At 44.4% G+C, this 19,239-nt stretch overlaps 1 protein-coding gene across 5 annotated transcripts; it reads right to left on the bottom strand.

Moving 5' to 3' along the window:
- On the bottom strand, positions 1 to 19,203 carry Megf8 (multiple EGF like domains 8). Of its 5 annotated transcripts, none has more exons than XM_025302187.1 (27): positions 19,105 to 19,203; positions 18,574 to 18,782; positions 17,089 to 17,403; positions 16,807 to 16,970; positions 16,255 to 16,532; positions 15,928 to 16,112; positions 15,436 to 15,748; positions 15,051 to 15,295; positions 14,587 to 14,820; positions 14,039 to 14,326; positions 13,808 to 13,945; positions 13,466 to 13,710; positions 12,677 to 13,294; positions 11,374 to 12,597; positions 9,306 to 10,982; positions 8,650 to 9,074; positions 8,087 to 8,430; positions 7,699 to 7,904; positions 7,169 to 7,448; positions 6,797 to 7,025; positions 6,668 to 6,691; positions 6,104 to 6,419; positions 5,600 to 5,775; positions 5,267 to 5,520; positions 4,863 to 4,877; positions 4,585 to 4,772; positions 1 to 4,306 (listed from the first exon to the last, which is right to left on the bottom strand). In XM_025302187.1, exons 3-27 carry the CDS (start codon positions 17,291 to 17,293, stop codon positions 3,455 to 3,457), a joined length of 9,123 nt encoding a protein of 3,040 aa, XP_025157972.1. In that variant the 5' UTR covers positions 17,294 to 17,403; positions 18,574 to 18,782; positions 19,105 to 19,203; the 3' UTR covers positions 1 to 3,454. The 5 variants fall into 5 exon arrangements, with proteins under 5 accessions (XP_025157972.1, XP_025157973.1, XP_025157971.1 ...); XM_025302188.1 differs by lacking the exon at positions 19,105 to 19,203 and adding an exon at positions 18,979 to 19,096; XM_025302186.1 differs by lacking the exon at positions 19,105 to 19,203 and having other exon boundaries at positions 18,574 to 19,096.
- Positions 19,204 to 19,239: the final 36 nt, after the last annotated feature.

Raw genomic sequence — 19,239 nt, 5'->3', positions numbered from 1 at the left:
TTCGATTTTACATACGTTTATTAAAGCTTCCGCAATACAATTCATTAATCATCGTTTGCACAACCTTATGTTTCTTCGCGCGGCGCAGATCGAAAGGAAAACCATGCCTTCGTGTCGCAAGTCCGACAATATATATATATATATATATGTATGTATATATATATATATATATATATATATGTATGTATGTACGCCGCGTATTTTTTATTTCTTTCTACTTTTTTTAAATTTCATTTTTATCGTTTCACAACCTTTACATACTTCCTCGTTACGAAACGCCACGTCCTCGATCACAATGCTGCGCACAATGCTGTTGCCCGATTTCTTTTCTTCTTTTCTCTTTTATCATGCGATACAATGCCGGCATTGGAAGATTATCGCTCTCTGCCATCGACGACGCGATGTAATATAATTATATATAAAATAGAATATTTCGGAAATAACGCTCAGATCTGTACAACCGAGAAATTATACATTCACTGTCTCGTATTTATACTTATACATACTCGCGTATATATAATATAATGTATTTGATATATCTCTCTATATGCACGTAAATCTATGTAAAATGTACATGTACTGTGTCAATTCTGTGTACTTAGTACTTTATACGTTTATACACGGCACCACGCGGATGAGTATTTTAGGATAACGCGATTGGTCGTGCGAAAATAAGGATCATGATCCTCGTTATCCGACGTTATGCGGATAATATATCGATATTACGTATTAATCCTTTGCCTCCCAATGCGTCTCTTCCACCCGGTGCGGCTTCTCAGAATTTACACGCATCTACGCGAACGAAGCTCCACGACATTCCTCTTCGAGGAACATTGAGCCTCGTCATGTAACTTCGAAGGATCCGTGGATGAGACTGAGAGTAGGATTATTGCACATTTGGGATCTATAGATCACTGGAATTCCACGGATGAAATTTTGCGCGTAGGACGAAGCAAAGCATCGGTGGATTGGTGGAAGCTCGACTTCCAACTCCATGCGGATGCTCCATGCTGCAGGTATTTATTTTTTATTTTAGTTTCACAGATATTTCTTCGTATATAGATAAAGCAGGTTGTTTTAACAAATCTCGAAATCCATAAACTCGGGTTCTTTCTTGAGATTTGTATATTCATGAATGGCTCATCTTCATAGAGCTTAATTTTGTGACATTGTGAATTTCACAGAAATTTCTGAATTTGACATGGATTCTCGCCATTTATGTTAATGCCTCGTGGACCTTTACGATTTAATGAAAATCCCGTGATTCTCCTCGGATCTGTAGATCGTATACATTATTGCAAAGAAGCAAAGAGAGAGAGAGAGAGAGAGAGAGAGAGAGAGAGAGAGAGAGAAAGAGAGAGAGAGAGAGAGAGAGAGAGGAAGAGAGAGAGAGAGAGAGAGAAATAGAAATAGAGAGGAACCGCGATAAACAGGTAAGATTTGCGCAAGTATCTGACTGCGAGATAACAAAAGTTCCGTTTGTATTGCACGCAATGACGAGACTTATGTGACAAGAAAAAGCTCTGAGATTCAACAGATTAGTCGCGTCGTATCGTCGATGTGTCTTTGTGTCTGTATATGTGTGTCTGCTTAATAATTAATCAACGAATAGCATTTTCTTTTCTGGTCGAGGAGCACTCGTGCATTATTCCTCCAGCTGGTCAGACGGCAAATATATGCACACGCCTCGTTTACATGATATACAACAAGAAAACGCACATAAAGAGGCCTTATACTTTCATCCCCGCTACACGAAAACGTTTTACGTTTTATTCTAGTGGTGAACAGAGCGCGAGAATAGGTAACGGGGGGAACAATATGCATTCCTCTTACTCGAGATCCCCTAGGAGTTTTGAGAACTCCGCTCTGTTCTCAATTATCTCGTGGCTTCCTATGCAAAACAATACTGTCTCCACGTTACACCATTTTCGTACCTCTTACAATGATTACTAAGCACGTCGATGTCAATATGATTACAACATTCACACATTACACTGTTTTGATTAATAAATAGCCGTATTCTTTCACTCCGAAAAGGAAAAAAAGAAAGAACCGCCTCGTGCGAAGCTGAGCTGTGAGGCGTTTAGTCTGTCGAGCGTAAAGGTGTACCTTCCGACCGACTAACGTGAGCCAGACGCCAGTTTTACAAAAGTTTGCGAAGTTTGCAACTCGCAAAAGTTCGCGACTTCCGCGTGTATGTACACATCCCTTCGTCGAGAATACGAACATTTGCCGTCTTCCACGCGTTTACCCGTTTACGATAAATAATATATAATTAATCATAGAGGGACGATCCCTTTCGCTCGCCCTAATCGATTTTGGCATAGGAACCTTGTTAACGCATCGTCAAGCTCCGTCTTCTCTAATCAACAATTCTAATACTGCTCGTTCAATTGGTACGAATCACACGTATATTCGGCTTCACACTTCCACCTGGAATAGCCACGAATGTTCCATGACGCGAAACCACGCCTCGCAAAAATGCTTCTACAAAAATGTATAAAGTACGAATTAATACATAATTACAGATTGTATATATACAAACGTACAGTCTCGTCATGGAATGGTACGACACAATATATTATATATATATATATTTAGATTAAATAATTTTTCACGATCGCTCCTCTCGTATAACGTCTATTGTACATTAAAACTCTAATAAAAAAAGAAAAAATAAAAACAATATTTACTCAATTCGCAAATCCACGATGCGAGATCCTCGGATCCGCGAATCGTTGTGCTCGCATACGGAATGTTATTCGGATCCGTAAGATCTCCTTCGTGAATTTTTATATATTTTTAGGTATCTTTGACTCTACCATGACCTGGTCACGATTCCGTCGTTGATATTGAATCACAAAGATCTTCGGATTGACGGATCCGATCCTCATAAGATAACTCTGCGAAATGTTCGAATGAAGAGATTAACTACTCGAAACGGCTGCGTTTTATAAAGTCAACATCGCCTCGCAGAATCGACGCCTGTGTCGCCAATTGGTACGCGCGTGTGACATGAGATCATCAAAGAGAGAAAACAGAGAGAAAACAATTTCCGAAAGGGATGATACAGAATTACGTAAAAAGACATAAGAGATGTTCGAAAGTCGCGTTGATTGCACTGACGGTGAAATATGCGTTTCGTTTTTAAGGTCTACGACGTTATTCTTCTCGAGTTCATTTCGTCCATTATGTGCATCATCACAGTGTCGACACCGTGACAAGTGTCTCTACGTCTTCAAGGGAAGCTTGCCCGTTGAATCGGAACGCTGCTGATCGCCAAGTCCAGCGTGTCTACGTTCTACCGTAACTACGTACTAGGGTTAATTCATAATCAAACGTCGCTGACCCTCGCCGACGTCGTCGTAAACCTGTTCAACGCGACGTCCAATGGACGAGGTGTGGATGAGCTCGAAACCCGCCATGATCGAGATTCCACCGCGACGACACAGACTCAGTTCAACGCGTGGCTGTTTCTACGTCTTAGGAATACTCTGCTATTGACCGGGTAAACTCGGGTCAACAGTATGAGCGAGCTGCCGAGGGCCAGTTTGACGGGTGCCTGGCGGCCGCCCGGAAGTCTGATGAACACCGTGGCGACCGCCGCTACGCCGTCGTCGGTGGGCTCGACGGCAACCGGGCGTACGTCACTGTGGAAGTTGATATATTTGCCACGCCAACCTTTGCGTTGCGGCGAGCTGGGGCTGCACTCGCCGCCGTCTCGGTCGTAGAGTATCGTCGAGGATGCGAACGGCCGTTTCGCCATGTGCAGCATCTCCACGACGTGGCGGCGCCGGGCGCGCCGCACGTCCGCCGCCTGCTTCGTCTTCCACGCGACCACGCACGCCGCCAGGAACAAGAAGAAGCAGGAGAAGAAGCACGAAAAGAAAACGAACAGGTCGATGTGCAGCTGGTCTTGCCGGAAGAAGATCATCCCGTAGGCGGCGCGGCCGTTCAACTCCGGATTCGGCGTGTCGATCGCCCTGAGTGCAATGTGAAACTTGGTCTGACCCAGCTCGTGCTTGTCCTGCGGTAGCGTCAGCACCAACCGATTCGTCAGGTTGCGTATCACCAAGAATGTGTTGCGTCTCTCAATCGTCAGGTAGGTAGCCAGGTTCTCCGCGTAGCGCTCCATCAAGTAGTACTGCTGCCCGGTGTTCCATATAGGTTCCGTAGTGGTGCCGTTCGCAACGCCGAAGCTGCCGTGCGGATGAAACTCGACGACTTGAATTCTGCTGTTGTGCTCTTCTTCAAGCCACGCTTTGCGATTTTCGGGTCGCAATCTAAATCTACTGTCTAGCTCGACCTGTAAGATGCAGGTTTAATCAGCGATATTTCTAGTGTTGAGTGAATAAGAAAATATGAAAGAACTGTGCAAGATCTCAAGAACGCAAAAATATCTTTAAGATACAAAATAGAGTGGCAAAAAATGTAACTATCAAAAAGACAGAAAAATTGACAGTAAAAATTAATTGATATCTTAAAAAGATAAAATAAGAGAAAGTGCTTATTAAAGATAAACCATTATTCGTTAGCTTGATGAAGCAAAAAAAGTTTAAAAACGAAAGAGCGGAAAGATCTTACATCTTGATAACCAGTTGAAGAATTCAGAGTAACGACGAAGGAGTCGTCCCGAGGGCTCAGAAACAGATCTAAGGCGCCTTGAGTAACGTCCACCATGACTCTAATGTCCACGTTCATAAAGCGCGGTTGCACCATGTAGAAGACGGTCTGGCCAGGGTTCAGAGGCTTCGGCTTCGTCTTACATTCGTCTGAAATAAAACAACGATGAGTAGCCGGACTTCACACGCACGACGACGAGAAGACATCGAGTAGCTTGTAGTAGAAGAAAGAGTACGAACCGTAAGATGCTCCACATAAAACAGAACGTTGCAATTTGAAACAACAATTACTTGACCAAAGTGTTTGAGGGCGTGAAAGTATGAAAATACATATTGAGATGAAATCGAAATTCGAGTGGCAACGTGAGTTTGAATCGAGAGATAAGTACAACTGTTGGTACACGATTGATCAATCATTCGTATATCGAGAGATAGAAAGGCATGATAACGCAGAAAACGGTTTAAAAATTGAATTGCCATTATTATAACTATTAATACTGAGTCTGCACAAGACTCGTTAATGAAGATCGTACATCGGACAGTCAGAATTTCATACGATTCTTACTTAAAACATAAAGGTGATTCGTCGTTACACGAAGAAATGATTGTTCTGATGCGAGATCACATCAACCGTTATCTCTTACCTATCAATTTCGAGTCGAAGCACATTTTGTTGTCCACCGTGACGGTCTTGTAACATTGATGGCCCATGGTCGGCGTGCCAGCATAGTTCTCTCTGCACTTGCTGCACTGAACCATCCAGCACGGCATGCCGCCGGTATTCGTGCCTTTCATGGGGCCGCTCACGCAGGACGACTCGCTCTCCGTGTTGTTGCCGCAGTTGCACTTCTCGCCGGTCACAGGATCGCAGGTGAAGCCATGACCGTGGCACTCGCAACTACGGTAGACGGAAAGTACAGTCAGTTTGCATTTAATTATATAGATCAATTAATTTATTGTAGTTTGAGTGCACTCACGGTCGACACACATCTCGAAGATCCTCCGTTCCCCGAAAGTAGCCAGTCATACATTCACCACACTTGTCGCCTTTCGTGTTATTGCCACAGTTGACGCACTTTGCCTTCGCCACTGGCCCTTCCACCAGTTGTTTCTTCAATAGCTCTATCGACATTTTGTCCACCGAATTTGGATCCTGTGTCAGAAGATATATGTCATTAATATATAAAATCGAGTAACCTGGTACTATAAGGACAGTTTGGAACTTGACACAACACATGCAGACGATAACACAATAGAAACAAAATAGAATCCTAGAAAGCTGCATTTTTATAATAAAATATGCAAATAGTATAAAAAATAGAGTAGAAAAACAGGATCTATGATAATAGGAAAGCCGACAAGAACGTTCGGGAAATAAACTGCGACAGATTATATACGTAATATTAATCGACCACAATAACAAATATTAATCTATTCTCCATTAACGGGTTAATTGCCATTAATTATAGATAACTAATTACAGGCACAGTCATGCTGTCGTTAATACAAATCCGAGTGTGTCCGTTGCAGTACTCGAGACATGGCACGCATTGACCGTTGTCTGCAGGATTGCCGACATACAGAGGTAAACACTTCTCGCACTGCGGGCCCATCGTATTGTTATGACATTCCAGGCAGACGTCGAGTTTGTCGGGACCGGCGCAGTTACTGTGGCCGTTGCACTGACACTGGATGGAGCAGTTGGCGCCGACGTAGCCGAAATCGCAGCGGCACACATTGGGCTCCACGCACGTGCCTCTCACGCAACCCTGTGTGCACGTGGGCACACAAATGTTCCTGCGAATTATACAAAGTGCTTGAAAAGACTGCGAGATGCGTTTCGGGACAATTGAATAATTTTCGTCATAAACAGCGTTGGCTAAAAGGCAATAATAATAATAATAATAATAATAATAATAATAATAATAATAATAATAATAATAATAATAATCATAATAATAATAATAATAATAATAATAATAATAATAATAATAATAATGACAAATAATAAATCAAAGTCAAGTATGCAAATTCATAAAACTTACCTTCCAAATTCGTTCACCCAGGTACTGGAAATAAAAAGAGTCTATATTAATATATATAAAGAATAAAAGAGAAAGATGTCTCGAATGAATTTAGCGGTTAATATCAGAAAAAGAAATAAAAAACATTACGTTTCGGTCTTATATCCATCTCCACACTTGCATTCGAAACCTTCTTCCTGATCGAAACACTTCTCGCTGTTCGGCGAGCACGTATGATGCCCGTTTATACATTCATTCTCCGGAGGACAGCGTACATAGTGCCAAGAGAGCTTTGGTTTCACTACTGCGTTAGACAAAGACATTGTGACGTTGTCTTCCTCCCAAGCGTCTATATGTGGGTGTAACGTTGTGGTAATCGCTGTAATTAATTGTTGTACTAATTAATTAAATGATGCGACGAAACATTATTTTGAGTATTAGCGTTAAAATGTTAGAAATATGAATGCTCTTCCTTTATCTTGACAACTACCGGTGAAACAGAACAAAAAATGCATTACTCACGTGGTTCAGTTTGCGGGAAATGCTGATGATAGAGCATTTCGCAAGAACCATCCGCGGGATGATCAATCGGCGCTTCGAGTGAGCCCTCCGTGCATATTCCTTGACCAGTTATATCGGCGGAGTCTAAGGAGCACCAGCCGCAGTGCGAATGCTTCAGGCAAGTGCTGCATTGCATGAAAACTGAACACGGTTCTGGGCAATGGTCCATGTCTGCGCTACGCAGCACTAAGCCGCAGACACCGCCGGCGCAGTAGAGTGGCTGGTACGATGGAGAAATGCACTGGAATTTAGAAGTACTTGACAGTTATCTGTCTGACATCTATTCGTTAACTCCAAATTATTTTATGACTTTGAATGTAAGTGCGGATTGAGAGTTAGATTAGTAATTATAATAATTACATAAGATTAATGATCATGTATAACAGCGTTTCTTTTTTTAGCTTAATAACTTTGAAACAAGTAACAAATAATCGCTGTACAATATTTGTTTGTTTGGAAAGATTTATAGCATGGATCTGGATTCGCATTACTTCATTCAGTTGTGTAGACCATCTGCATTCGCTCCACCCTCCCTCGGCGCCGGTACCCTTCAGACAGCTCCTGCAGTCCTTGTGATCGGCGCATCTTCGTTCGCAATGCGTGCTGCTCATCTTGATGCTGGATCGCTCGAAGATATCATCCGGTACGCAATTCCAGTTGTAGACCGGCTCACTTGTTACCTTCATTCCCAATTCGGCTATCGCGATGGAAACAATTTTCTCTCATATCGTATACACGTGTTTCTCATTTGCAATTTTATTACACACTTTGATTGAAATTAATTGTAAATTTGTACGACTTGCTGAGAACTCACAAGTCGTAATACTATGGAAAGGAAATATATTTCTCGACTAATTTTTTTAATTGTGCAGAACTTACAAGTTTTCAGAACCTGTCTCGTCCACACGCAGTCGCCAAGACTGTTGCACTTTTCGCAGTCACTCGCCGGACATAATCGTTCCCCGCATTGATTCACGTTAGTGACCGCTAGCTGCCGGACGTTGCACTTATTAAGCTCGTCGCAATCCCTGTCTGAAGGGATGCATTTGCCGTATGAACAGTTGATGCACCATTTGCACACCTGCTTGTCGTCCTTGTAATACGGCCACTCTGCCAGGCATTCCGTACAGGTCTTAAAGTTCTGACACTTTCTGCTGGCCATCCAATCCGAATTACAGAAAATTCCGTTGGACCGTTGCGCTTGAGTGACATTTAAATCGCACCTGAAATTTAAAACAGTTATTACCTTCCCAGTAAATAGATATTTTTCTCAGCAAAATATGAAATAAAAATTGCTAAATTATTACTTCGAGAGCGAAGAAAATTAATAGAAGCAACATTCATATATACAAGATACGCAGAAAATTATTACGTTTCTAAGATTGCGCAGATCTAAAGTTAGAAATCAGGAGTTTGCGAGAAGCAAAAATCACAAAACGTACTTATCGTCTCGGTTACTCGACACCTCGTTTGAGAAGCAGAAGGAAGCGTTGGTGCCGGTGATAGTAGTGACGGCACAGAACGAGCAGCCAAAGTATTTTCTGCATGTGATCTTATCTGTCCAAAGATTGCACAGATCTTCCGGTATGTTGATCAACGTGACGTGACTCTTGATACTACCATCGAAGCCTCCGACGACGTAGACAGCGTTCGACTCTGGATCAGCGTGAGTCATCGCGTGAGCATACGCCGGCGGCGGCGGGCTGCCGATCGTTTCCATGTCCTTCGTTATTAAACGTATCCACAGATTACACGAGTACTTGTACGCGATCAAAGAGTCCGAGGTATTGTGAGGATTTTGTCGGCCGCCGAATATCACCATATACTCCTCCGTCGTAACCGCGGAATGAAGGAATCTAGCTTGAGGCTGAAAAAGAACAGTGAAATTTTACATCGGAGATTAAGTATAAAAACATACAAACCAAAATTGAATATATTGTTACTTAGAAAGTATCTTTGCAATTTTTCCCCAAATGACCGATAATAAATCAACATTTAAAAATTGAATTTTTATCACGAATTATGAATTTCAATTGCGAATTAAATAAATTTAAAATAAGAAATTCAATGTGACGCAATGTTCAAAAATACACTTTACCAGGTTGCTGCCATCGGTGAAATCTTCCTCGAACGGCGGCAAGACAGACCACGTCCGTGTCTTGTAATCCAAGGCGTACAACTTGTTCGAGATGAACGTCCTGTTTATAGCGTACGTATAGCCACCGAAGACGTAGAAGCTGTCCGACTTGCTGTGATACACTGTGGAGTGACCGTAAACGCCCAGAGGCCCGTTTCCCACGGTGTTCACCGTGTCCCAGGTTTCTGTTTCCAGGTTGAACTCCCAAACCGTGTCCAGGTATCCGTACTTGGGACTGAAACCACCGATCAAAATCAGAGTTTCCGACTCTCCATCCCTGCGTAAAGTCAACGTATGACCGGCTAAAGGTAGCGGGTCTTTCTTCGTCTCATCTTGCACGATCTGACTCCACCGCTGGTTCTGCAGACTGAACTTCCAGAAGTCGTTGAGGGTGTTGTTCGACAGACCCTGCACTTCTTCATCCTTCATCGACAAGCCGCCGTAGACATAGATCTGCTGTCTACTGTGCACGATCTCGGCGGCGTGAAAGTAACGACCTTGCGGCATAGACATCGCCGACGACGTAGAGTCCACCGTGATCAATATCCATGTATTATTCTTCGTGTCGAACAACCTGATGTCGTTCAACGGTCCATGGCTGAGCGAGTAGCCGCCGAACATCCACAAACTGCCGCGACGATCAGCCACCAGACTGTGGCCGAAGCGCGGCAAAGTGTTCCTTAGATGGTCCCACTGATCAGCCAGGTATTCCGAGTTGAAGAGCTCCGTAAAAATCAACTGGTGATCGTCCAGCCGAATGGAACAATCACGACCACCGTAGCCCGGCGAGCACACGCAACGGCCGTAGCCCTTATCGCAGACACCGCGCTTCTTAGCAGCGGTGCAGTTGTCAGGGCAGATCTCCACGTTGCACTCGATGCCGAAGAACCCAGGTTTACACAGGCAATTGCCGTTGCGACACTCACGATTCTCCGGGCAGTTGTTGCACGTCATCACCACGTAGCTCGCGTTAAAACCTTCCACCTCGTCCAGCTGCTTATAATGCACCGTCAAGAACCCTGACTTGGCTTCCACCGTCACCGGATAGTCGGTGCTTTCTGTGCAATACACGCCAAGCAGTTGACTCTGATGGCCACCGGATGAGGAGACAAACTCTGGTAAGCCGTCGTATACGTACACGCTGTTCTCTTGGCAACTCACATTGATGTCGTCGTGGATGGTGAACTGTATCACACTTTGAATAGTGGGCGTGGTCGCATCCGAGGAGAGATTGGTCTCGGGGCTGACGATCCAGAGGCACTCTCGCGTCGGTGAGTCGCCCATGTGATTGCCCCAGAGCGAAGACTGCGAGTGTCGACTGCCGAGGCCCTGCTTACCGTTACCCACGCCGCCCAGCATACCTCGTGACATGCAGCCGTAATAGCACATACCGCCGTTTCGTGGGTCGCCGTAATAACCTCGCTTGCAGCGCTGACACGTGTCACCTTCGGTATTGTCGCGGCAGAAGCATACGCCGGTCTGCCGGTCGCACACACCCAGTTCAACGTCGCCGTGTCCGTTGCAGTTGCATTCGCGGCATCCCAATGGTGTCGTGGCGTTGCCGTAGCTGCCTGCCTTGCACTCTTCACAAAAGTCTCCGGTCGTCCAGTCCTGACACTCGTCGCAGATGCCTACTCCCTGGTGACGTAGAAAGAGTTGCTAATTTGAAAATATATCGACTCTTTGCGATTTTATATCTATCTCGATACGTCGCATTTGGCTCTAGTGGATTCTATGAATTTATTTTCTATTCATTGCTAATATATATTTAATATACATATATACACAACTTATTTACAATATAATCGCTCTCATATATATATATATATATATATATATTCAATATAAATATATTACTGTAAATGCTGCGTTAAATACCGGCGGAATATTTTAATAAATGCAAACTTGCCGAGTAAATAAATTTTTATGAAAATCGGCTGAGGAAAAAAGTCCAAAGAACGATTAAAAGCATAAAGAATATAATAATAAAGAAATAAATGGATTAGATTGAGTTTCGTCTTGCGCTTACTTGTAGGCAAGTAGAATGATTGAAGCAGCCGCAGTTGTTCCGACAATCCGACCCGGTCCAGCCGAGATTGCACTCGCACTTATACTCCGGCGCCTCGCTGCAATACCCGTTGACGCATATCTCGTAACACGTCTTCGTGCAGTTCTCCTTGCCGTCGCCGTTGAAACCGCGCTTGCATTGGCAACTGAAGCTGCCGTGGGTGTTGGTGCAGAGCGCGTCGGGATGACAATCATGCAGACCGAGATCGCACTCGTCCACGTCCGGACACTGCGCATACGCCCAGCTGGACTCGTCGGCTTTAAGACTGCTGTTCCGGTATTCATTGATGACCAAGCTGCAGTTGACGTGGGGTTGATTGAAGTCGCCCTGCACGCACACGCCGGTGATGGGATTCTCCAGGCTGTAGCACCAGCCGCAGCTGAGCGAGTGCAGACAGCTAGAGCAATTGGTGTGCCGGCTGCAGCTCTTGCACTGATCGTTGCCGGTTAACGACGAGCCGGAACGCGACGTGACACCCATCAGACCTGCCTGATCCATCCATTCTCTGCACAGGCCGAACTGGTATTCCGACGTGTACACTGAGAAGGAGAAGCACTCTCTCGTGGCTTCGCACCACACGCATCTACCGCGCTCGTCCAAACACTGAGTACAGTTGGAGCGTTGTCGGCATGGGATCGGGCACTGATCTAAGCTCACCACAGCGTTGGGCAACCGACCGATTCGTGCGCACCTCGCGTCTTCCGTCCACCACTCACACAAATTGCTGCCGACGCACGACTCGCAGGAGATGTAGTTGGAACAGTTGGCGCAAGCCGACGGTGTGATGGTCAAGTAATGCCATTCGCGTATCGCTTTGCCAGCCTCATCCCATTCTACGTCCGCGGCGCAGCTCTCGATCTCGTTAGCCGAGCGCGGCAAGCATTGGTTCGTAATGTCGCACCAACCGCATGACGAGTCGGTCAGACAATGCAGGCAGTTGCCATATTGGTGACAAGAACCATTCTGATACGGCTCGAGGTATTCGAATGTGAATACCTTCGGGTTTTCCGTCTTCTTGTTGTGCGTGATTTCCATCTTGCTCGCATAAGCGTAGCTCGCGGTCACCATCCGCTTCGACTCGAAGTCTAATAGATAGCGGCCCGGCTGCAACTCCATCGGATGACCGTCCGGCCATTTTGTTGGTATACACTGCGACGTCTCCGCGGTCAGATTGGCCACCAGTTCCTGAACAGATCACACATTTTCAATGTAATAAAATAAAATAATTGTTAAAGTGAAGTAAGATAATTATCAGAAGGCACACCAGTTTATTGGGGTTATCGTTGCGCGAGACGTGAAGCGTCGCACTGTTGTAACTGACGCAGATCTTCAAGTGCTCCATCGCGCTGTCCCAGAAGTACTGCGGCGGTCTGAGGAAACCGGTCAACCTGGCAATCATCTCACCGCCCAAGGCCGACTCCGTCTTCGCACCCTGCATGGACGGCACGTTGAAATCGACCGTGGTCGCGTTTACTATAGTCACCGAGTCGGGTTGACTGAAGTTCACCGGCGGCTTGTATTTGAGGAATGTCAGGCCCGGTCTCTTGTCCATCTCCCGACATTCCTCCACTTTGATGATCTCCGTGCCTTTTGGGCCCCACCAGCCTGGTATCTGCGACGGTGTGTCATCCCGCAGACCGCACACGCCATAGTTGTCGTCCTTGTGGTGGCAGCGAGCGTTTTGAACGCACCACGTACAAGTTCCCAAATTCAGTTTGTTCGACACGGACTTCTTGCCGCGGAAGTTTGTACCCCAGCCGCCGCCGGGCTGGCCGTGTATCAGGCAAGAGTGACAGTCGCCCAGAGCAGGACAGACACCCGGACAACGCGTTGTCTGCAGATTCGTCGTGCAGTTGCTGCCTATTGTGCGACCGTAACATATCTGAAACGTGTGTCAGAAGTTCCAAAATTGGGAGCATACGCTTGCAGCAAACTTGCTAATTGAGACATTTACTTTATGTCTATTTTACATCATTACCACAACTGTGGAGACGTTTCCTCGAGTGAAGCATGGTAACGAATATATTAAAGCGAGAACAACAAGATGGCTTACTTCGTCCGCGGAACACCAACCGCACTCGGGATTCGCCGCGCACTCCATGAGACTCTTGTGTCTCGAGCAGATTTGCTCCGGCTCGATGTAGTCTTCGTCGCCCGGTGCGAGCATAGGCGGTAGAGTGTACGCGAGGAGATCTGCATTCACGTTGCCGTGGTACCCACCGACGAGTAAGAGGGTATTACCGTTACGCACATCCGCAGCGTGTGCGAATACTCCTTGCTGCTTGGGATAACGAGAGTCTAGAAGCAAAAGAATAAATACCGTCGATGTAAATTCCATTGTATCCAAATTGACGAGTTTCTTTTTTCTTTCTCGTTGAGATTCGATTAATTTTACCTTTGTCGTTCAAGCCCAGCACATCGTGGCTCACCCAGGCGTGACAACCGAGATGATATAGATACATCTGATTATCATAACAGATCTCCTCTTTGTTATGCCTGTGAGAATATCCGCCGAATACCACCAGATAATTGCCTATCGAAGAAACAAGCTGGTTACGTAACTCTCCGGAAGAATCTGACGAATGCAATAGCAATGCGACTTCATCTGACCACGTCAGCCAATTACCTATGATGTTACATGTGTGAAACGCGCGTTCGCGCGGCACGTAGGTGTCTCGCAGGTGCGCTCTCGGATAATGAATCTCAGACCAGACCTTCCTGTCGAGTTGAAACACAAACATCCGGTCCGACAGTTTGCTGAAGCGAGCGACGCTAGCGACCACTCCTCCGTACACGAGCAGGGAATTAGTGGCACGATGATAAACGGTCGAGTGAGCAACCACGCGCACGTCCAGTTCCTTACCGCCTCGTGGTCGCACCTCTGTCCACCTCTCGGTGGTCGCCGTGGGATCCGCTGCGGGAATTGCGCGATGAGCTGACATTCATCTCGGTACGAAGCGCATGTTCTCTTTGTGTGTAATAATCGCTTCCTGTAACTCGGCTTTGCTTCACCGGACTTCGAGGTCCGCGAAGCGTTAATTGCAAAACGCCGTGTCATGTAAGCGAAACAAGTCTGTTCGTTGAGCGAAAGGTAGAAGATTTCGTTAAAGTCTTGGATTCTCGCAAATCAAAGTGACAAAGATATGAGCTAACAAGAAACGAAGTTGAACTTACACAAGTGCAATTTGATTTTATAGAGACTTGAGGAGAATTCGCCATCAACAGTGCTGCCTCCGAATAAATAGATGTAATCGTCCGCTAATGTTAAGGTGTGCCTCGTGAGTCTGGGCGGATAGAAGGGAGAATTTTTCGCGCGCAGGGTCCACATGCGCTCGTTCACATTATAATGCCACAGCTCGTTCGACAAGGAGCCGTCCTGCACTTTTCCTCCGTAGATCACCAAGCCATCTATAAAATTACAATCGCAAGTGGAGACTGTCGACAAACAAAAGCGCGCGAAGAGAATTCGCTGAAGAACTTATCTACTTGTTGTGTTATTTTAATACCAATTAACGTATGATACACGGAACGTGTCAATGCGCGCGTGATATTAGCGGTAGGTTTCCTCTTGCGAGTTCTTCCTTATCGTATATTTATTATTAGCGCAGATTAGCAAGAGCTGTCGTTTGTCGGTGTACCTTGGTATTTACAAGCAGCGTGACCATATCGGGGACTCGGTTTGGGCAATTCATCGATAGTCGACTCCGTAGCTTCCTCCTTCAGCGACTCGCTCGTGGTTAACTTCGGGTCCATAAACTCCTGCATGAAGATGTTCTCTTCCGCTGGCCCTGCCACAATTTGTTCCTCCCATTTGACGTCGTCATTCTGAACGTCGTCCGTGGCGTGACGTTCCCTATATAGATCTTCTAAGTTCCTGCGATATCTTCAACAAACAAATACATGTATGATCAATAAGATATTCTAGATTTATCTATTCTAAATAGCGCGCATTGCGAATATGCAAAATCTCGATGAAGACACAGGAAGCATTATGAAGACGAGGATCTATCACTTACTAATTACCTTCTTGCCGACATTGGCAAATATCGCGGCCTTATCCGCGGATGCTTCCTCCTGGAGTCGTCATTCCTATCGATCCTAATGGTGCTTCTGCTTCTCTCGTTTTCCTTGTCTTTGGTCCGGAAATCTCTGTGTTGACCTTCCACGTTTGTTCGATCAAATCGGCCGAACGTGTTATTGTCTTTGATACTGTAAAGCACCTTCCAGATCAAGGACGACGTCGGTAGACCGTATATTTCTTTAGCCCCAGATCCGATGCGTTCCAATTCGGTGGCGATCAACATGGGATCCAGATACTCGTCAGATGCAGCACCCTCTGAAAATGTGAGAAATATTTTTATACACACATGTATATATTTTATGTAAGTACGGTAGTAATTAAATTTTTGAGTAAAAATACACGATCAATATATAAAATACAAAAAATTGCAGTTAAGAAAATACAAGTTTAAATTCTCATACACGTAACGTTTGCGCATCAATTTATATACTCACCTAACACATTTCCATATTCATCTTCCCATTGACTTATGTTAAATCTGTACACTTCCAAGTCACTGAGTACATAATTGAGATCGTAACCTCCGAAAACGTAGAGCGAGTCTGTCTCGTGAACGTAGACTGCAGTATGAGCTGCCCGTGGTCTAAGTCCGCCTTCCGAATGTGAAAGCCAGTGCCACCTGTAAGGATTAGATTAGTTTACAATTTTTGTTCCGTAGTCTACACTGTTACACGTTACGACATATGATGTTACGGAAAAGTATCTTTAAAAGTTTATTGTTGACATAATAAATATGATTATGCAATTTCGAGAGAACGTACCGATTTCCTTCCGGATGACTTCTATGCAATGAGCAAGATTGCCCGGAGTATCCATCGTTGCACTCGCACCTTTTCACCCCGCAAGAACCAACGTGGCTGCAATTGTTTGGACAAAGTGCTCGGGAGCAATCTTTACCTCCCCAATCGTTCTCACAAAAGCAAGTATTATTAATGCATTTCCCGTGGCGGGTGCAATTGTTCGGGCAGTCCGTGACTGAGAACTCCGCGTGAAAGCCGTCCAGTACGTAATTTGTATCGCTATACAACAATATCAGCATCTGCAAGAGAAATGTATAATTTTGTAGATCTCCATAGTATCAATTTTATTTGGTTTTTATTATCGTTCTCTTATCGTCGGATATTGCATTATCTCTTGGAATCGTACGCTTAATTTGTGTAATCTCGCACTAGGAGAAATCATAACAATCTTTTGTGTTCATCATAAGCAATATGCTGATGCGATTAATGCAGATAATAAACCTCTGCAAAAACTTGAAACTGCAATGTATTGAGTCTGCAATCTATATATTAGTCGTTATGTTATGTACTTACATAACCAGATGATGATGTCACTTGCTGCGGCTCCGTTTTCCCACTGAAGCTGCCCAGAAGCGGAGAACGGAAAGAATCTCCATCGTAAACGAAGACATAATCATAACTGCACTCTGTGCCCATCGTGCGAAAACTTAACGTAATGAATTGATGGCTGTGGTTAGCTGTAAAAAAAATGTAGACATGAGTCATGCGTATAAATATGTTAAACATTTTAATTCTATTATTGCTTGCACAATAATGCTTCATCTTCTGAAACCATCAATTGCTTCTCATCTGCACCTTTAATGAGCCATTCGCAGTGAGAATCTTGAGTATAATTTGAGCCTAAAGGCCCATCGCTAATGATGCCCCATGTGTCCATGAACACCTTTCTCGTTTTGTCGCATGGTACTTGTTTTGGAGATGCCTGAGGAGCTAAACTGAAGCCCCGCATCAGGCAACCCCATATGATGACCCATGTTGTGGTGGATATCACCCACCCCATCACAGCGTATTCACTTCACTGTTGTGTAACACCATATACATCATCGTCCGTACTCATCAGATTATTTCTTGAGCAGTTATGCAGTGTAGAACATACAGAAAGGATCATAGCTGAAAGAAACATATTTCTTATTTGATTTATATTTGAACCTTCAGTACAAGGTGAAGAGATATTTTTGTGTTCAGAAATAAATTAAATGCAACTGCATGCTGTATTATAAGGATGATAAACAATATTTAATACAATTACTTGGTAAGCAAAAATATAGAAATATATATACATTAAATATTATATATTGTAAATTAAATTTGTAAATATTGTAAATTAAATATTGTATATTATAAATTAAATATTGTATCAAATATTGTATGTATGAAAATTGAAAATTGTACCCTACAGTAAATTTAATATTAGAACAAAAATCACTTTTGCATATATATCATTTTTATCAAGATTCTATGATAATACAATGATAATACAAGAATAACCAACTGGTTATCAGGCTGTAATGTACTAATATTAGGCTTATGACGCTACAAATTTTTATCTGCTGTTTATTCAGACATTGTCATGTTTAAAGATCCTCTGGTATATCATATAAAAATAATAATTTGCTCACGAGAAACATATGTGTGTTATATATGTCTGTACTTGAGACTACAAAGTATATAAATTCTTAAGCATACTTCAGATAATTTCATTGAATATATTATCATAAACTCATAGTATTTCATTAAATATTATCAGAAAATTTCAACTAAACTGTAGCATGATATTACAGCAGACGTATAATAAACAAGCATTAATGAATTGAGGATGAGGCATTAATTCCGCACACAAAATCCGTAAGGTAAAAACACATTCAAAGTGTTATCTTTGATTTCGGTAATATTGGCAATTTTTTATCTATACTTGCAAATTTGTTGTACACCATTATCACGATTTATCATTATTATCATATCCATTTACTACCATAAAGTAGAACAAAATCAGCGCGCAAGTACAGGAGATGTCATTAATTGGCAGAGGAACACTGAACGATCGGCGATATTTTCATAAATAATCGAGAAAACGCACAGCGAGACATTCGCGAGCAACGTGTACTACGCGTAACGCATATTGAAGGACAATCTCAGAAGCGAGCCAGCGTTACGCGAGAACGCAAGGCTGTCGGCTCCTGATCAATTTGCAAATAAGCACAAATAAGCAAATGACACACACGCACACTCGCACACACTCGCGTGCACACACGTATGCATGTGTCCATGAACTTTCCGTACCTATCACGAGACGACGACGACGACAACGACGACGATGACGGCAGCGACGGCGACGGCGACGGCGACGGCGAGGAAGAAGAAGAGGAGGACGATGAGCGCAGCATAACAAACTGCGGCTATCAATACCGCTCCTCGATGTTGACAGGACTCAGGCAGGTCCTGAGGACGGTCACACCTTCGTTGACGAAGGGACGGAATCGCGCTGCATCCTGCAGCAGTAGAAACAGTGACAGAAAAAGGAAAGAGAAAGAGAGAGAGAGAGAGAGAGAGGGAGAAAGAGCGAGGAGGGAGACAGAGTTGTGTGAGCGTGTCAAAACATCGCGGAAAGGAAAGTCGCGCGAGTTGACCGAGGCTGCCGCGTTGACGGGAAGTCCGCGCGAGATGTCGAGTTGGATCGACGGTAACCTCTTCGGAATGGGAACGAGTTACGTGCGATACCAGCTACGGACACGACGGAATGTCGTAGCGAACGTAGCGTAAATGTAAAACACTGGTTACAACGGTGCCTCGCCTGGTTGACACCTCGATTACCTCGCTATATCACTCTCTACGATCGTAGTCGAGGTGGGGAGAAATTCGCGATAGCCATTAAGGCCGCCGGCGATACCGCGATACCTATCGAGGCATCGATGCCGCTCGACGTCGTATTTCCCGCTTGAAGTATTT

The sequence above is a fragment of the Harpegnathos saltator genome, unplaced genomic scaffold, assembly GCF_003227715.2.
Source record: "Harpegnathos saltator strain DR-91 unplaced genomic scaffold, Hsal_v8.6 scaffold47, whole genome shotgun sequence".
Lineage (NCBI taxonomy): Eukaryota > Metazoa > Arthropoda > Insecta > Hymenoptera > Formicidae > Harpegnathos > Harpegnathos saltator.
This window is presented reverse-complemented; position numbering and strand designations above follow the sequence as displayed.

Excerpts from the sequence above, each read along its gene's own strand:
- Megf8 (XM_025302187.1), bottom strand. The coding sequence starts at position 17,293 with ATGGGGTGGGTGATATCCACCACAACATGGGTCATCATATGGGGTTGC. Across the intron at positions 13,946-14,038 it reads TCACACATGTAACATCATAG|GCAATTATCTGGTGGTATTC; the intron begins GTAATTGGCTGA and ends TTTCTTCGATAG. Across the intron at positions 8,431-8,649 it reads TCGAGTAACCGAGACGATAA|GTGCGATTTAAATGTCACTC; the intron begins GTACGTTTTGTG and ends TTTAAATTTCAG.